The 14011-nt window shown below is 46.9% G+C and overlaps 2 protein-coding genes across 5 annotated transcripts in view; one reads left to right on the top strand and one right to left on the bottom strand.

Annotated features, from left to right (window-relative positions):
* Positions 1-14011, bottom strand: part of LOC311008907 (ubiquitin carboxyl-terminal hydrolase 50-like) — a 128689-nt gene that overhangs the window by 55706 nt on the left and 58972 nt on the right. The window lies entirely within an intron of this gene.
* On the top strand, positions 3545-13775 carry LOC311009325 (uncharacterized protein; the record flags this gene model as incomplete). Of its 4 annotated transcripts, none has more annotated exons than XR_014596635.1 (4): positions 3545-5540; positions 5617-5842; positions 5922-6403; positions 13213-13768. XR_014596635.1 is itself a non-coding variant. In XM_084003420.1 (4 exons), the coding sequence occupies exons 3-4, from the start codon at positions 6390-6392 to the stop codon at positions 8015-8017; spliced, it is 1173 nt and encodes a 390-aa protein (XP_083859546.1). In that variant the 5' UTR covers positions 3545-5540; positions 5617-5842; positions 5922-6389. The 4 variants fall into 4 exon arrangements, 1 of the variants encoding a protein (XP_083859546.1); XR_014596636.1 differs by having other exon boundaries at positions 5922-6383; positions 13213-13767; XM_084003420.1 differs by lacking the exon at positions 13213-13768 and adding an exon at positions 6859-8017.

The raw sequence follows: 14011 nt of genomic DNA, 5'->3' as shown, positions 1-14011 counted from the left end.
CAGTTCTGAAGGCAAAAGGGGGTTCAACCCGGTACTAGCAAGGTGTACCTAATAAAGTTACCGGTGAGTGTATATTATGTATATATATTAGGGGTGTAACGGTACACAAAAATCTCGGTTCGGTACGTACCTCGGTTTTGAGGTCACGGTTCGGTTCATTTTCGGTACAGTAAGAAAACAAAATGCAAAATATAAATGTGCTAGTTGTTTATTACTTTTGTGCTTTTAACAGTAGGAACATGCACTGGAGCTAGAATGCTGCTCAAAAATATAAATACAAGTATTTAAAATATTTATTTCAAAAATAAAAATAACAGACTGTTTCTTTAAAAAATATATTTTCTCCATCTGATATGCAAAATTGAACAGTTGCAACACGAAACAGTTTCAAGTTGTTGCTCAGATTAAATAACATGAATAAGGCTCAGACTAAAAATAAATAAAAATAACAGACTGTTTCTTTAAAAACAAATATTTTCTCCATCTGATGTGCAAATTGAACAGGGCAGGGAGAGGCTGTTTAAACGCGGTGGGGAGTTATGTTTGCACTAACGTTACGCTCGTCTTTCTCCTCGTTGTAGCGATGTTCACGTGGGGGTGGTGCCGTTTCAAATGCGTCAACAGGTTTGACGTGTTGCCAGAAATATACCCGACCTCACATGAACAATGTCGGCAAACCGCTTTGGTTTTATCAACCTCTCTTTGTCCCTGTTTGTATCTCACCGGGAAGCCGAAGTGTTCCCAAACGGGAGACCTTAATGTCGCGGGAGGGTCCTCCAACTCTGGCTTGTTGCCAACGCTAGCGGCATTAAGGTACGTGTCCACAGGGGCGATTTTAAACGCGTGTGGACGCGCCGCTTCCCAGTATTGCACGCTTGGCGGGCTGCCAATAGAGGATGATTGACAGGCGCTCTCCTTCAAACAACAGATTTTTGCGAGCGTTCGCGAGCGTTACCGAGGCAGCGAGTCGAGCCCGGTGCCTCTGATTAGCATATAGTAGCTGCATGTGCGGCTGCAGCATCCATAGGGGTCATTCCGTGTCAATTCATCAAATGCCTCCCACCTGACCATCTCAGAATGTCCTGAAAAAATTTGAGTACAAAGACACACTTGTTAATAGGACAAATCCAAAATATTAGGTCTCTACTGTCAACAGTTTCCTCATGAAACGTCATTGAATGAAGGGTAGTTTAGACGGTTTTTGGCATCATAATCTGAAAAGCCATTTTTAAACAGCAATATCTGGACAACTATCTCACCTGTGACCTTCAAAATTTCTACAGTGTATATCTGTTACTAATAGCCTCCAGACATGAAATATCAGGGATGTAGCTCAATGATAACCTAGTATGGTAGGTACTTAAAATGAGGCTTTTTGAAATAAAGTAGTACATTTGAAGAGTGGCTGAGCTCCCATTTTTGCAGATAAAAGACTTCTATCACTTCTGCCTCTATCTCTGGGGTTAGCTTAAACATTCTACAAAATATGGTCTCTCTAAGATGATTAGTTTCACAGATATTAAGGCTCAAAAATGGAAGTTAACACATCTTTGCCCAACTTCAGAGTCATATTCCAAAAAACTGACAACACGTATCAGGTCCAAACTTACTTTTTTTGAAAGATCATATTCTTGTTAAAATCATATTAAAAAATCAGGAGGGTGTTTTACCTCATTTTGTCGCAGTGATTTTTTAAAATCCTGATATTGGTGGGGTTTTTGTGGCTGGTTTTGGTACTGCATGTCCTAATAGCCTACCAGTAAACATCACAGGAGGGCAATTCAAATGTGTTTTTTACCATTTACCAAAGACTTACATGTGCCTAAATGCTACTGATAAATTTAGCCTTACGAAAACATTAAAATGTAGCACAGTTGTAGTTACAGAGGCAATAAGTCCTTAATGTGAGTTAAACATGGTGAAAGCAGCTTTTAATGTCTTAAACCATGAACAAAAATAGCATAATATTGAAGACTGTACATTTTGTCATACTTTAAGTATATAAATTACACAACCAAATCAAATAATAATCTTAATTTGTGCATAAGATTTTACATTACAGTACAAAAGTCTCCAAAGTTTGATATTGAATAACAGTTTGTCTCTTTGCTCACTGTGAGGGATCACACATTTTTCATCTTTTAGATCCAATTCCTTCGTCACATTCATTAATTTGGCAGTCACTTTAGAAATTGTCTAATGTACATCTCTGCTCTGTTATGCTCATCTTTTTTGATGGCATACATGCGCCCAGTTTCTGTAGAGGGAACGTCAAATCTTGCAATTATATGCTACAGTGGGACATTGCACGTCTTCTCTTCTTGGCCAGTAGAAACTCTTGGCAGGGCCATGTGGGTGCATGAACTGAACCAGGACATCTTCAACTTGATCTGGAACATATCTGATACTTCCTATCCACCTTTTGTGATCATGACTCACATATTGTCTCATAGTGAGCATAGAGACAAACTGTTTTTCAATATCAAACTTTGGAGACTTTTCTACTGTAATTCAAAATCTTTATGCACAAATTAAGATTATCATTTGGTTTAGTTGTGTAATTTATATACTTAAAGTATGACAAAATGTACAGTCTTCAATATTATGCTATATTTGTTCATAAGACATTAAAAGCTGCTTTAACCATGTTCAACTCACATCTAAGGACTTATTGCCTCTACAACTGTGCTACATTTTAATGTTTTCGTGAGGCTAAATTTATCAGTAGCATTTAGTCACATGTAAGTCTTTGGTTAATGGTAAAAAACACAATTGAATTGCCCTGCTGTGATGTTTACTTGTAGGATAATAACACATGCAGTACCAAAAACGGCCACAAAAACCCCACCAATATCAGGATTTTAAAAAATCACTGCGACAAATTGAGGCAAAACACCCTCCCAATTTTTTTATATGATTTTAACAAGAATATGATCTTTAAAAAAAAGTAAGTTTGGACCTGATACGTGTTGTCAGTTTTTTGGAATATGACTCTGAAGTTGGGCAAAGATGTGTTAACTTCCATTTTTGAGCCTTAATATCTGTGAAACTAATCATCTGAGAGAGACCATATTTTGTAGAATGTTTAAGCTAACCCCAGAGATAGAGGCAGAAGTGATAGAAGTCTTTTATCTGCAAAAATTGGAGCTCAGCCACTCTTCAAATGTACTACTTTATTTCAAAAAGCCTAATTTTAAGTACGTACCATACTAGGTTATCATTGAGCTACATCCCTGATATTTCAGGTCTGGAGGCTATTAGTAACAGATATACTCTGTAAAAATTTTGAAGGCCACAGGTGAGATAGTTTTCCAGATATTGCTGTTTAAAAATGGCTTTTCAGAGTATGATGCCAAAAACCGTCTAAACTACCCTTCATTCAATCATGTTACATGAGAAAACTATTGACAGTAGAGACTAAATATTTTGGATTTGTCCTATTAACAAGTGTGTCTTTGTACTTAAATTTTTTTAGGACATTCTGAGATGGTCAGGTGGGAAGATTTTCAGAAATTTGATGAAATGACACGGAATGACCCATAGACATATATACATAGACGCCTCGTAGACTGACGCCGCCTATTGGAGCCGGCGTATCAGTTTAGCCGCCATCTTGGATGGGTCCCCAATGCGCCCGTCCTGCATTCGTTTCTACTGAGGAAGGTGTATTCCTGACTACAATAATCGCAACCCCGCGAATTTTTACCGGATTTTCACACGGTAACACACGGCAGAGATTTAGTTATGATACAGAGTGCTGTCACAAAAATTATAAAAAAAAAAAAAAATTACTTGTGAAAGTTAATCCCCCGTGATCTGTTAAAGGGGCCCTATTATGCTATTTTTCCACAAGTTAATATAAGTTATTGATGTCTCCAAACCTGGTCTTTGAATTCCTCAACTGGAAAAAACAATCGGAACATGTATTTCGGAGTGGATCACACTCCTCATTTTCAGCTTTTTTACCCCACTTTTTCAAACGGGTGATTCTGTCGGGGTGTAGCCTTATGCTAATGAGATGACCCCCGACCCCGCTCCTACTGAGGAAGTGTCTCTCCGCCCCGTGCTGTCCGCGTCCAGCTTGTTGCCATGGTTATGGTTCTACGCTACAAACTAACAGCGGTCCAGCCGTACCGCTTCGAAACGGACTCCGACCCAGAACCAGGACCGGCTCCTGTAGAAGTTCTACGCAGCGGATGCAGCAGGACGAACCTGGATGGTTAGTTAACATGTCTGTAACGTTTTGGACGGTAACTCGATGTGTGTTAGCGTAGCTAGCGCTAGCCACAATGACGCTAATGCTGCGTTCTTCGCTCTATAAGTAACGTGTCTGTGAGCTATTTTCGGCAACAATTAATATCGTTAGTAGTGCCGTGTTGTTGACAGTTCACAGTTGCATGTTTTCCAAATGGGGACGCAACATTATATTTAAACGGATGAGAACCCGATGAAAACAGCGTCCTGTATGCGGGCAGTTTGTTTACATCACATTAACGGGATTAAAAACATCATCCTCTACACATAAAGATATACAAGGAACGGGATTTGGTCAGTATCATGTCGTCCTCCAGAATTATGTGCTGAATTTTGAATTATAGGCTGTGTGCTGTGTTTTATAAACGTGATTGTGCTCCATCTCAACATTACGTGCTAAACTTACTGTTACAAAATTCAAACATGAGGTTTACACCTCAGCTTGTCAGCAAAACAGTCAGGTTACCATATTAACAAGATTTGTTGTTGAAATGCTCAAATTCTGTACTATATTCATCTAGGTGACTAAGTGGGCCTTCAGACACCGAACATGTCTGCTGCATGGAGACACCACAGGTAATGTTACTGTCTGTTACACCAAGTTGTCTGTCGAGATTATTCACATAACATGACGATGATCATGATTCACACTAGGTAAGAAGACGGATGCAGCAGCTGGAGGAGGAAGAGGCTTGCATGGTGGAACATCCTGGTTGGAACCGTCTGTCTGAATGTTCTCTCTCCAAAACGCATGAAATATACCGCAGGTTATGGCTATTTCACTATAACTGATGTGGTGACGCACCAATAGCTCGTAAAATCCCTTCGTTAGCGGTGCAAGAACAAACGTTTGGTGACGTCGTCTTTGTATCGGCGTGTAAACAAACACAGATCAGCTGCTCTTGCTGCCGCATTCAAGCTACAACACGTTCCCAAGCAAACTGATGTCTAGCGTTATTTTACAGGTTTGGGCCCCCGCAGTACTACGTAACGTTAACGGTCCTCAATATCAATACAATGGAAGCTTTTAACGCGACACGCCAATGCTAACTTTAGCGCAACACGCCAATGCTAACACACCAATGCTAATGTGACCGGGTGAGTTATCTCCCTCCTGGTCACTGCATGGCGCTGTGTCAGCCTGGCGCAGGTTAATGGGGGGACGGCACTGTTAGGTGATTAAAACAGCTGTGTTGGTCGACATTTTCCCTCTCTGCTTCTGCTGTGCGGTGCGTCCGGTGAGCTGGCCGGCGTGCTTGTTTGTGTCTTCCCGTCGTATCATTAAGGTAGGAATTCTGCGTATTTGCTGGTTTGTGTTTGCTGTTATTGGGCCTGAGGCCTCATCCTTTCGCTCCGTTGCAGTGTTGGAGCAACGGCGAGCTGGTGGAGCGACGCTGTGTGTGTGATTGGGACAGGTGTGTTTGGTCGCTGTTCTCCCTCTCTGCCTCTGCTGTGCGGCGCGTTCGGTGAGCGGGCTGGCGTGCATGCCCGAGTCTCCCCGTCATATCACTAAGTGCTCGGAGCGGCGGTGAGCCGGAGGGAGCGAGCGGTTCTGGTGGGCGCGTGTTGGGTGCAGTAGAGCTCAGAGGTAGGCTGCTCTAATTGTCTGCTGTTGCAGTTTTACATCATTGCGATAGTTGTGACACTGTCTCTCTCTTGCTTTACAGCGGGGCGCTGTAACCAGCAGCCCCCACTCTCCTAGTTCTGCACACTATCCTGCGTCCTGGTGTGTTCCGGTCATCGGCCACCATGATGTTTGCTGCTGTTTTGTTTGGCTCGATTACATGGTTTTGATTAAATGATTGTTGTTGCCGACGATAGTGACCTCGGAGACATTTAACAATTTATTTCTTTTTTTTCTTGTTTTCCTTTTTTTCTTTTGTGGGGGGGGCGGGTTTGATAATTGTTTAATTGTTTTCCTCTAATTTGTATTTGGATATTTTAAGAAGACTTCATTATGTTTAATTTGGTTTTGTATGATAAATAATCTCTAATTGTTTTTGGTGTGTGTGTGGGGAGGTCAGCTAGACTGCGGCCATCTTAATTTTTCCCTCTCTCCCTGTGGACAGGTGCTGTAGTCCAGCGCGGCGGCCCAATCCCTGGTGGTGGCTTCTTCACTTCTCCATTGCGTGTGTATGGAGTGTCACGGGTGATATTATTTTCTTGGTTTGTTTCTCCTTCCCCTTGGTTTGGTTTAGGGTCGCCGTGGCTGGCCCAGCCCGGTCCATTCCCCTTTCTTTGGCCCAGTCTTTTGTGAATGTGAAATATTTTGGCAACTATTGAAGTTTTATAGAAATAATATTGTGACAATAAATTATTATTCTTTTGATACCTGAACTCTCCCCTGTGGTGATTCGAGCCTGCGTGACCTTTTTCATTTTTATAAAAAAAACAGTAACTATTTCCTGGGGCGAAACTCCCCAGGTGGCGTTGTTGGCAACCACACACCACTACTCACCACTCCACCTCGCCACATTTTGGCGTTGTTGACAGGATCACCACATTTAAAGGGGCAGGGACGTGTTTTTTTTGTTGTGTTTGTTTGTTTTTTTTTGCTATTGAGATTGATTTATTTTTATTTTTCATTGATATTATTGTTTCTAGTTACAGAGTCAAAACAGCAGCATCCATCCCAAGAACCAGACTTCGGTATCGTGAGTATTGGTGCTATTTCACAGCCATCATGGCGGATGAGGTACAGCGACTTAGGGATTTAGTGTCACAGCTAGAGGCAGACAATGAGCAGCTACAGCGGGAGCGCACTGCTTCCCGGGACGTGCCCGGTGGAGCTGTTGCAGGTCCCTCCGGTTCAGCTAGCTATGCCCCATCTAGTGCTGCTACTGTCACGGAGCGGTTGGTTGTGGTTCCCAGAGACCGTAAATGTCCTTTGTTTAAGGGGAAGACAGGTTTAGGGATAGCTGAGTGGACGGAGGAGATCGAGGCATGCATGCGGGTTCGCCACCTTTCCGCCGCCGACAAAGCCCTGTTCATTTTTGATCATTTAGATGGGGAAGCCCGAGAGGAGATCCGGTTTAGGCCCAGCACAGAGCGAGGAGATCCCGCTAAGATTTTCGCTATTCTGAGGGAACTGTATGGCTGTACACAATCTTATGTAACGTTGCAGCAGGCCTTCTTCTCTAGGAGACAACAGGAGGGGGAGACTCTGCAGGAGTATTCCTTGGGCCTGCTGGCTTTAATGGAGCAGGTTGAGCGGTGCGCACCCGACAGGATTCCTAATGCTGGGGATCTTTTGCGTGACCAATTTGTAGAGCATGTTCTTGACAGTTCTCTCCGTCGAACGCTTAAACAGTGCGTCCGTAGCAAGCCGACCGCTTCCTTGTTGGACGTACGCGCTGAGGCTATCAGATGGGAAAGGGAGGGCCAATCAAGTGGGTTTAGGGGGCGAAGCCATTCGTTACCATCAGCTTACGGTCTCCAGTATGGGGTGCAAAGCGACTCCCACCCACGTCATCCCGTTGCCCCTCCCAGGTCAGAGATGAGTGATTTAATGGAACTTTTGAAGCGTCAACAGGCCCAACTTGACCAGCTCACGCAGACTGTGGCTGCTCTGCAGGCCCCACGACCACCAGGGAATCTCTTTCGAAATGGTCCTTTAATTTGTCGAAGGTGTCAACAGCCAGGCCACATCGCACGGGAGTGCCGGGGCCCAACCGTACCCCCTCGTGCACGGGCCAACTCTTTTGGTGGTGCAAACCCTCAGGTTACCAGGGCGACCTCCTCGGCTCATCAGCCGGAAAACTGACACCCTCTGAGTCGGCGGGCCTCCGCTCAGATGGGGAAGTCAAGGGCCCACAGGAAGAGTTAGTTGCTGGTTTGATGTCGTCATGTCCAAAAATTGATGTTGTGTTTAGTGGTGTTCATGTCCCTTGTTTGGTCGACACTGGGTCTATGGTGTCCACCATTACTGAGAGCTTCTTTCAACAGCAGTTCTCATCTTGGGACCAGGATCGGCTTCGGTCGTGCAATTGGCTGCAGCTGCGTGCCGCTAACGGGTTAGAAATTCCCTATGTTGGTTACTTAGAGCTTAATGTTGTATTGTGTGGAAAGGTCATTCCTCGCTGTGGGGTGTTAGTCGTCAAGGACCCCCCCGGCACTGTGTCTTCCGTCCCTGGCATTTTGGGGATGAACGTCATTCGCAATTGTTACAGAGAGCTTTTTGGAACTCATGGTTCTTCCATGTTTGCCTCACCACCCGTGTCGCACGCTCCAGGTCCAATCTTTGAAGCGCTGCAGCAGTACCATAAGTCTTCAGTCAGCGAGCCAAACCCGTGCACAGGCACTGTGAGGGTCGGGGGTGAGTGGACGATACGAATACCTGGTGGGGTCCTTAGGCTTGTCGCCAGCACTTGTCCCGAGCAGGCCAGCGATCAGGCTGTGCTTTTCAAACCCTTGGAATCTGGTCTGCCATGTGGCTTGCTTGCTTCTCCCTGTCTTGTTCGTGTCATCCGAGGCACTGCTTACATCCCGGTGATCAATGTGGGGACGACAGATGTTCTTCTGTACCCTCGGACTCGTCTTGGCTCCCTCGGTGGGGCCCAGGTAATCAGTCTACCTCCGGGCGTGACTGAGATTAAGTCGATCACCGCCAGTGTTTCTGCCCAGGGAGCAACCAGTGTAGCACAGGATGAGCTAGCATCTATTGACTTGGCTACAGTGTCTGATGAGGACCAGAGGGAGGTGAGATCATTATTGCAGCGGTACCGTTCTGTCTTTTCCACCCACGATGGTGACTTGGGTTGCTCAAATCTCATATCGCATAACATACCACTGCTGGATGATGCGCCAGTCCGGCAGCGTTACCGCCGCATCCCACCCTCTGAGTACGAAGAGGTGAAGTCTCATATCAACCAGCTTCTTGAGACCAAGATCATTAGGGAAAGTTGCAGTCCTTATGCGTCGCCGATTGTTTTGGTCAGAAAGAAGGACGGGAAACTTCGACTGTGTGTAGACTATCGTTTGTTGAACACCAAGACCCGGAAGGATGCGTTCCCTCTCCCTCGCATTGAGGAAAGTTTGGATTCTCTCTGTGGTGCTCGTTGGTTTTCCACGATAGATCTGGCTAGCGGATACAACCAGGTTCCAGTTGCAGAGGAAGACAAACCCAAAACAGCATTCTGTACACCGTTTGGACTTTTTGAATTTAATCGAATGCCTTTTGGGTTATGTAATGCCCCGAGCACTTTTCAACGATTGATGCAGAGAATGTTCGGGGGTCAGCAAGGTCAGTCTTTGCTTCTTTACTTAGACGACATTATTGTCTTCTCTTCCTCCGTCAGTGAGCACTTACAACGGCTGGAGGCCGTTCTGGGCCGGCTCCAACAAGAAGGCCTGAAAGTTAAGCTGGGGAAATGTGCGTTCTTTCAGCAGAAGGTCAATTATTTGGGGCATGTTATCTCCAGCCAAGGTGTTTCCACCGACCCTGCTAAAATCGAGGCCGTGGCAAAATGGCCACGTCCACGCCAAGTGGCTGAGTTGCGCTCGTTTCTCGGCTTTGCGAGTTATTACAGGCGGTTTGTAGAGGGCTTCGCGAAATTGGCTGCCCCCCTTCATAAGCTGGTGGCGACTCTTGCTGGTACGAAGTCCAGAAGAGGGTCAGGGCAGGCCTTTAGTGATGCTTGGACGTCCCACTGCGAGGAGAGCTTTGAGGCCCTTAAGTCCAGGCTGGTTTCTGCTCCTGTGTTGAGCTATGCAGATTTCTCGCGTCCATTTATCCTGGAGATCGATGCGAGTTATAGTGGTTTGGGAGCTGTCCTTTCCCAGGAGACAGAAAATGGCATAAGACCAGTGGCTTATGCTAGTAGAGGCCTCCGGCCCACGGAGCGCAACATGAGCAATTACAGCTCGATGAAACTAGAGTTCTTGGCACTTAAGTGGGCCATGTCTGAAAAATTCCGTGACTATCTGATGGGGCACAAGTGCATCGTCTTTACAGACAACAACCCACTGAGTCATCTCAATTCGGCCAAGCTTGGGGCGACAGAGCAGCGATGGGCTTCGCAGCTTGCCATCTTTGACTTTGAAATAAAGTATCGTTCGGGTCGCAGTAATAAAAATGCAGACGCACTCTCCCGGAAGCCCGAGGTTGTATCCAGCGCCATCGGTCAACTCTTGCCTGGTACGCCAGTCCCCAAGGTCCTTCAGGAAGTGTCACGTCCAGCTCCTGGGGCGACGGTGACCCAGTCCATCGTTTCGGCCCTCCCAGGCCAGTCCACTGTCGACATTGGTTCCTTGCAGGAGGCGGATCCGCTCCTGAAGGAGGTCTTGTCCTTCTGGAGGAGGCAAACTCGGCCTTCTGCAGCTGAACGGCGTCAGCTTTCTCCATCAGTCATGGCTGTGTTACGTCAGTGGGACCGTCTGGTTGACCATGAAGGGGTACTGCATCGTCGGATCTTCCTCCCGGAGGGTGGAGAGGGGATTCTTCAGCTCCTCCTCCCAGCAGTTCTCAAAGAGGAAACTCTGAAACAACTTCATGAACAGCATGGTCATCAGGGTGTTGAACGGACCACCGAATTGGTCAGGCGTCGTTGTTATTGGCCAGGAATGTTCCTGGACATAAAGAGATGGGTACAGGAATGTGAACGTTGTCAAGTTGCAAAAGACTCTGGCTCGGTGCCACATAGCTTTATGGGCCATTTGTTGGCCTCCCAGCCAAATGAAATTGTGGCTGTGGATTTTACACTGCTTGAGCCTTCCCGAAGTGGTTTTGAAAATGTTCTTGTCATGACTGATGTCTTTAGTAAATTTTCTGTAGCTGTCCCCACCCGGGATCAGCGGGCTTGTACCGTTGCTCGTGTTTTGTTACATGAATGGTTCTACCGGTACGGGGTTCCGAGTCGCATCCACTCAGATCAAGGTCGTTGCTTTGAGAGTCTGTTGATCAAACAACTTTGCTGCTTGTATGGTGTTAATAAATCCCGCACCACTCCATACCACCCTGCCGGGAATGGGCAGTGCGAACGGTTCAATAGAACTCTCCACAATCTTCTTCGCACCCTGCCAGTTTCACAGAAACAGGACTGGGCTTCTTGTTTGCCACAGCTGCTTTTCAGTTATAACAGCACACCACATCAGGTTACTGGCGAGTCCCCCTTTTTCCTGATGTGTGGGCGGGAGCCACAGCTTCCCATCGATTTCCTTCTTGGTCGAGTTAAGGACCCGGTCCCAGGCGAGGTACAGGATTGGATCATTGAGCATCAAGCGAGACTTGAGGTAGCATTTGAGGGTGCTAAGGAGCGGCTGTTGGCTGCTGCAGGCCGCCGAAAGGAGAGGCATGACCAGAGAGTCAGAGAGGTGCCTTTTCAGGTTGGTCAGTTGGTATATGTGCGGGACCTTGGTGTCAGAGGTCGGCACAAGATTCAGGATGTCTGGAGCTCTTTGGTCTATCAAGTAGTGAAAGCTCCAGGTCAGGGTGCAGTGTACACTATCGCTCCTGTGGAGGCTTTGCATCAAGAGCGGACAGTACACCGTGACATGTTGAAGGCTGTCGTCAGGCCCGAGCCCCTTACTCCACCCCCGGAGGAGCAACCTCCCCCAGCTGTGCTGGAAGCTGACAGCGACTCTTCTGTTGATGATCTTTACTTGCTGGTTCCAGAAACCCCATTGCCCCGCACCCCAGTGGTGCCAAGCTCGGTTGGCTCCTCACGCCAACTTTGGAGAGACCACCTAGGAGGTGGGTCCAGCCCCGGCGCTGCTCCACAGCCGGGAGGTTCTGTACCAGCTCCGTCGCACCCTCCCAGGGATCCACCCTGTTCCAGTCAGCAGGCTCCACGTCGTACACCTCGTTTAACAGCTGGTCTGCACTCAAATGTCTATCATCTCCCACGCTCCATCGGTCAGGTAGATGGTGCTACCAATGAGCAGCCCGTACTTACCGCTCAGTCTGCTCACTTTAGGCCTTGGAGTCGAGGTTTCACGGTGGTTCATCGTCGGGACGCCGATGCAAGAAAGGTGGGGTAGATGTGACCGGGTGAGTTATCTCCCTCCTGGTCACTGCATGGCGCTGTGTCAGCCTGGCGCAGGTTAATGGGGGGACGGCACTGTTAGGTGATTAAAACAGCTGTGTTGGTCGACATTTTCCCTCTCTGCTTCTGCTGTGCGGTGCGTCCGGTGAGCTGGCCGGCGTGCTTGTTTGTGTCTTCCCGTCGTATCATTAAGGTAGGAATTCTGCGTATTTGCTGGTTTGTGTTTGCTGTTATTGGGCCTGAGGCCTCATCCTTTCGCTCCGTTGCAGTGTTGGAGCAACGGCGAGCTGGTGGAGCGACGCTGTGTGTGTGATTGGGACAGGTGTGTTTGGTCGCTGTTCTCCCTCTCTGCCTCTGCTGTGCGGCACGTTCGGTGAGCGGGCTGGCGTGCATGCCCGAGTCTCCCCGTCATATCACTAAGTGCTCGGAGTGGCGGTGAGCCGGAGGGAGCGAGCGGTTCTGGTGGGCGCGTGTTGGGTGCAGTAGAGCTCAGAGGTAGGCTGCTCTAATTGTCTGCTGTTGCAGTTTTACATCATTGCGATAGTTGTGACACTGTCTCTCTCTTGCTTTACAGCGGGGCGCTGTAACCAGCAGCCCCCACTCTCCTAGTTCTGCACACTATCCTGCGTCCTGGTGTGTTCCGGTCATCGGCCACCATGATGTTTGCTGCTGTTTTGTTTGGCTCGATTACATGGTTTTGATTAAATGATTGTTGTTGCCGACGATAGTGACCTCGGAGACATTTAACAATTTATTTCTTTTTTTTCTTGTTTTCCTTTTTTTCTTTTGTGGGGGGGGCGGGTTTGATAATTGTTTAATTGTTTTCCTCTAATTTGTATTTGGATATTTTAAGAAGACTTCATTATGTTTAATTTGGTTTTGTATGATAAATAATCTCTAATTGTTTTTGGTGTGTGTGTGGGGAGGTCAGCTAGACTGCGGCCATCTTAATTTTTCCCTCTCTCCCTGTGGACAGGTGCTGTAGTCCAGCGCGGCGGCCCAATCCCTGGTGGTGGCTTCTTCACTTCTCCATTGCGTGTGTATGCAGTGTCACGGGTGATATTATTTTCTTGGTTTGTTTCTCCTTCCCCTTGGTTTGGTTTAGGGTCGCCGTGGCTGGCCCAGCCCGGTCCATTCCCCTTTCTTTGGCCCAGTCTTTTGTGAATGTGAAATATTTTGGCAACTATTGAAGTTTTATAGAAATAATATTGTGACAATAAATTATTATTCTTTTGATACCTGAACTCTCCCCTGTGGTGATTCGAGCCTGCGTGACCTTTTTCATTTTTATAAAAAAACAGTAACTATTTCCTGGGGCGAAACTCCCCAGGTGGCGTTGTTGGCAACCACACACCACTACTCACCACTCCACCTCACCACACTAAGAAAGCAACGGTAAACTGTAACACGGCATATTACATAATATTTAGAAACTTACCGCTTCTGTGTCTGTGGTTGGCTCTCGGACTGTCGGTACTGATCCAAACTTTAGCCCCAGGTTAGAGGCATATCCTGAGCTGTAGCGACCCATGTTGTCAAAGCTCCTGTCGGTGAAGTGCGTCGCACACACAAGCACACATTTACGGAGGCGTGTGCGCACATTTCCATCGTAGATGCTCCGACGATGCTAGTAAATATCAGTAATTGGACTGCCAACTCGCTTTCCGTTGATTTTGGCATTTTGGTTCACTGGTTTGTAAGTACATCACACTGACAGCCAACAGGTATGGGGATTATGTGGGCGGGACCACACAGGTGGAGCGATTCTAATGAGC

This window comes from Eutrigla gurnardus (assembly GCF_963514095.1).
Source record: "Eutrigla gurnardus genome assembly, chromosome: 23".
Lineage (NCBI taxonomy): Eukaryota > Metazoa > Chordata > Actinopteri > Perciformes > Triglidae > Eutrigla > Eutrigla gurnardus.
The sequence above is the reverse complement of the archived record's forward strand: the minus strand, read 5'-3'. Positions and strand labels throughout refer to the sequence as shown.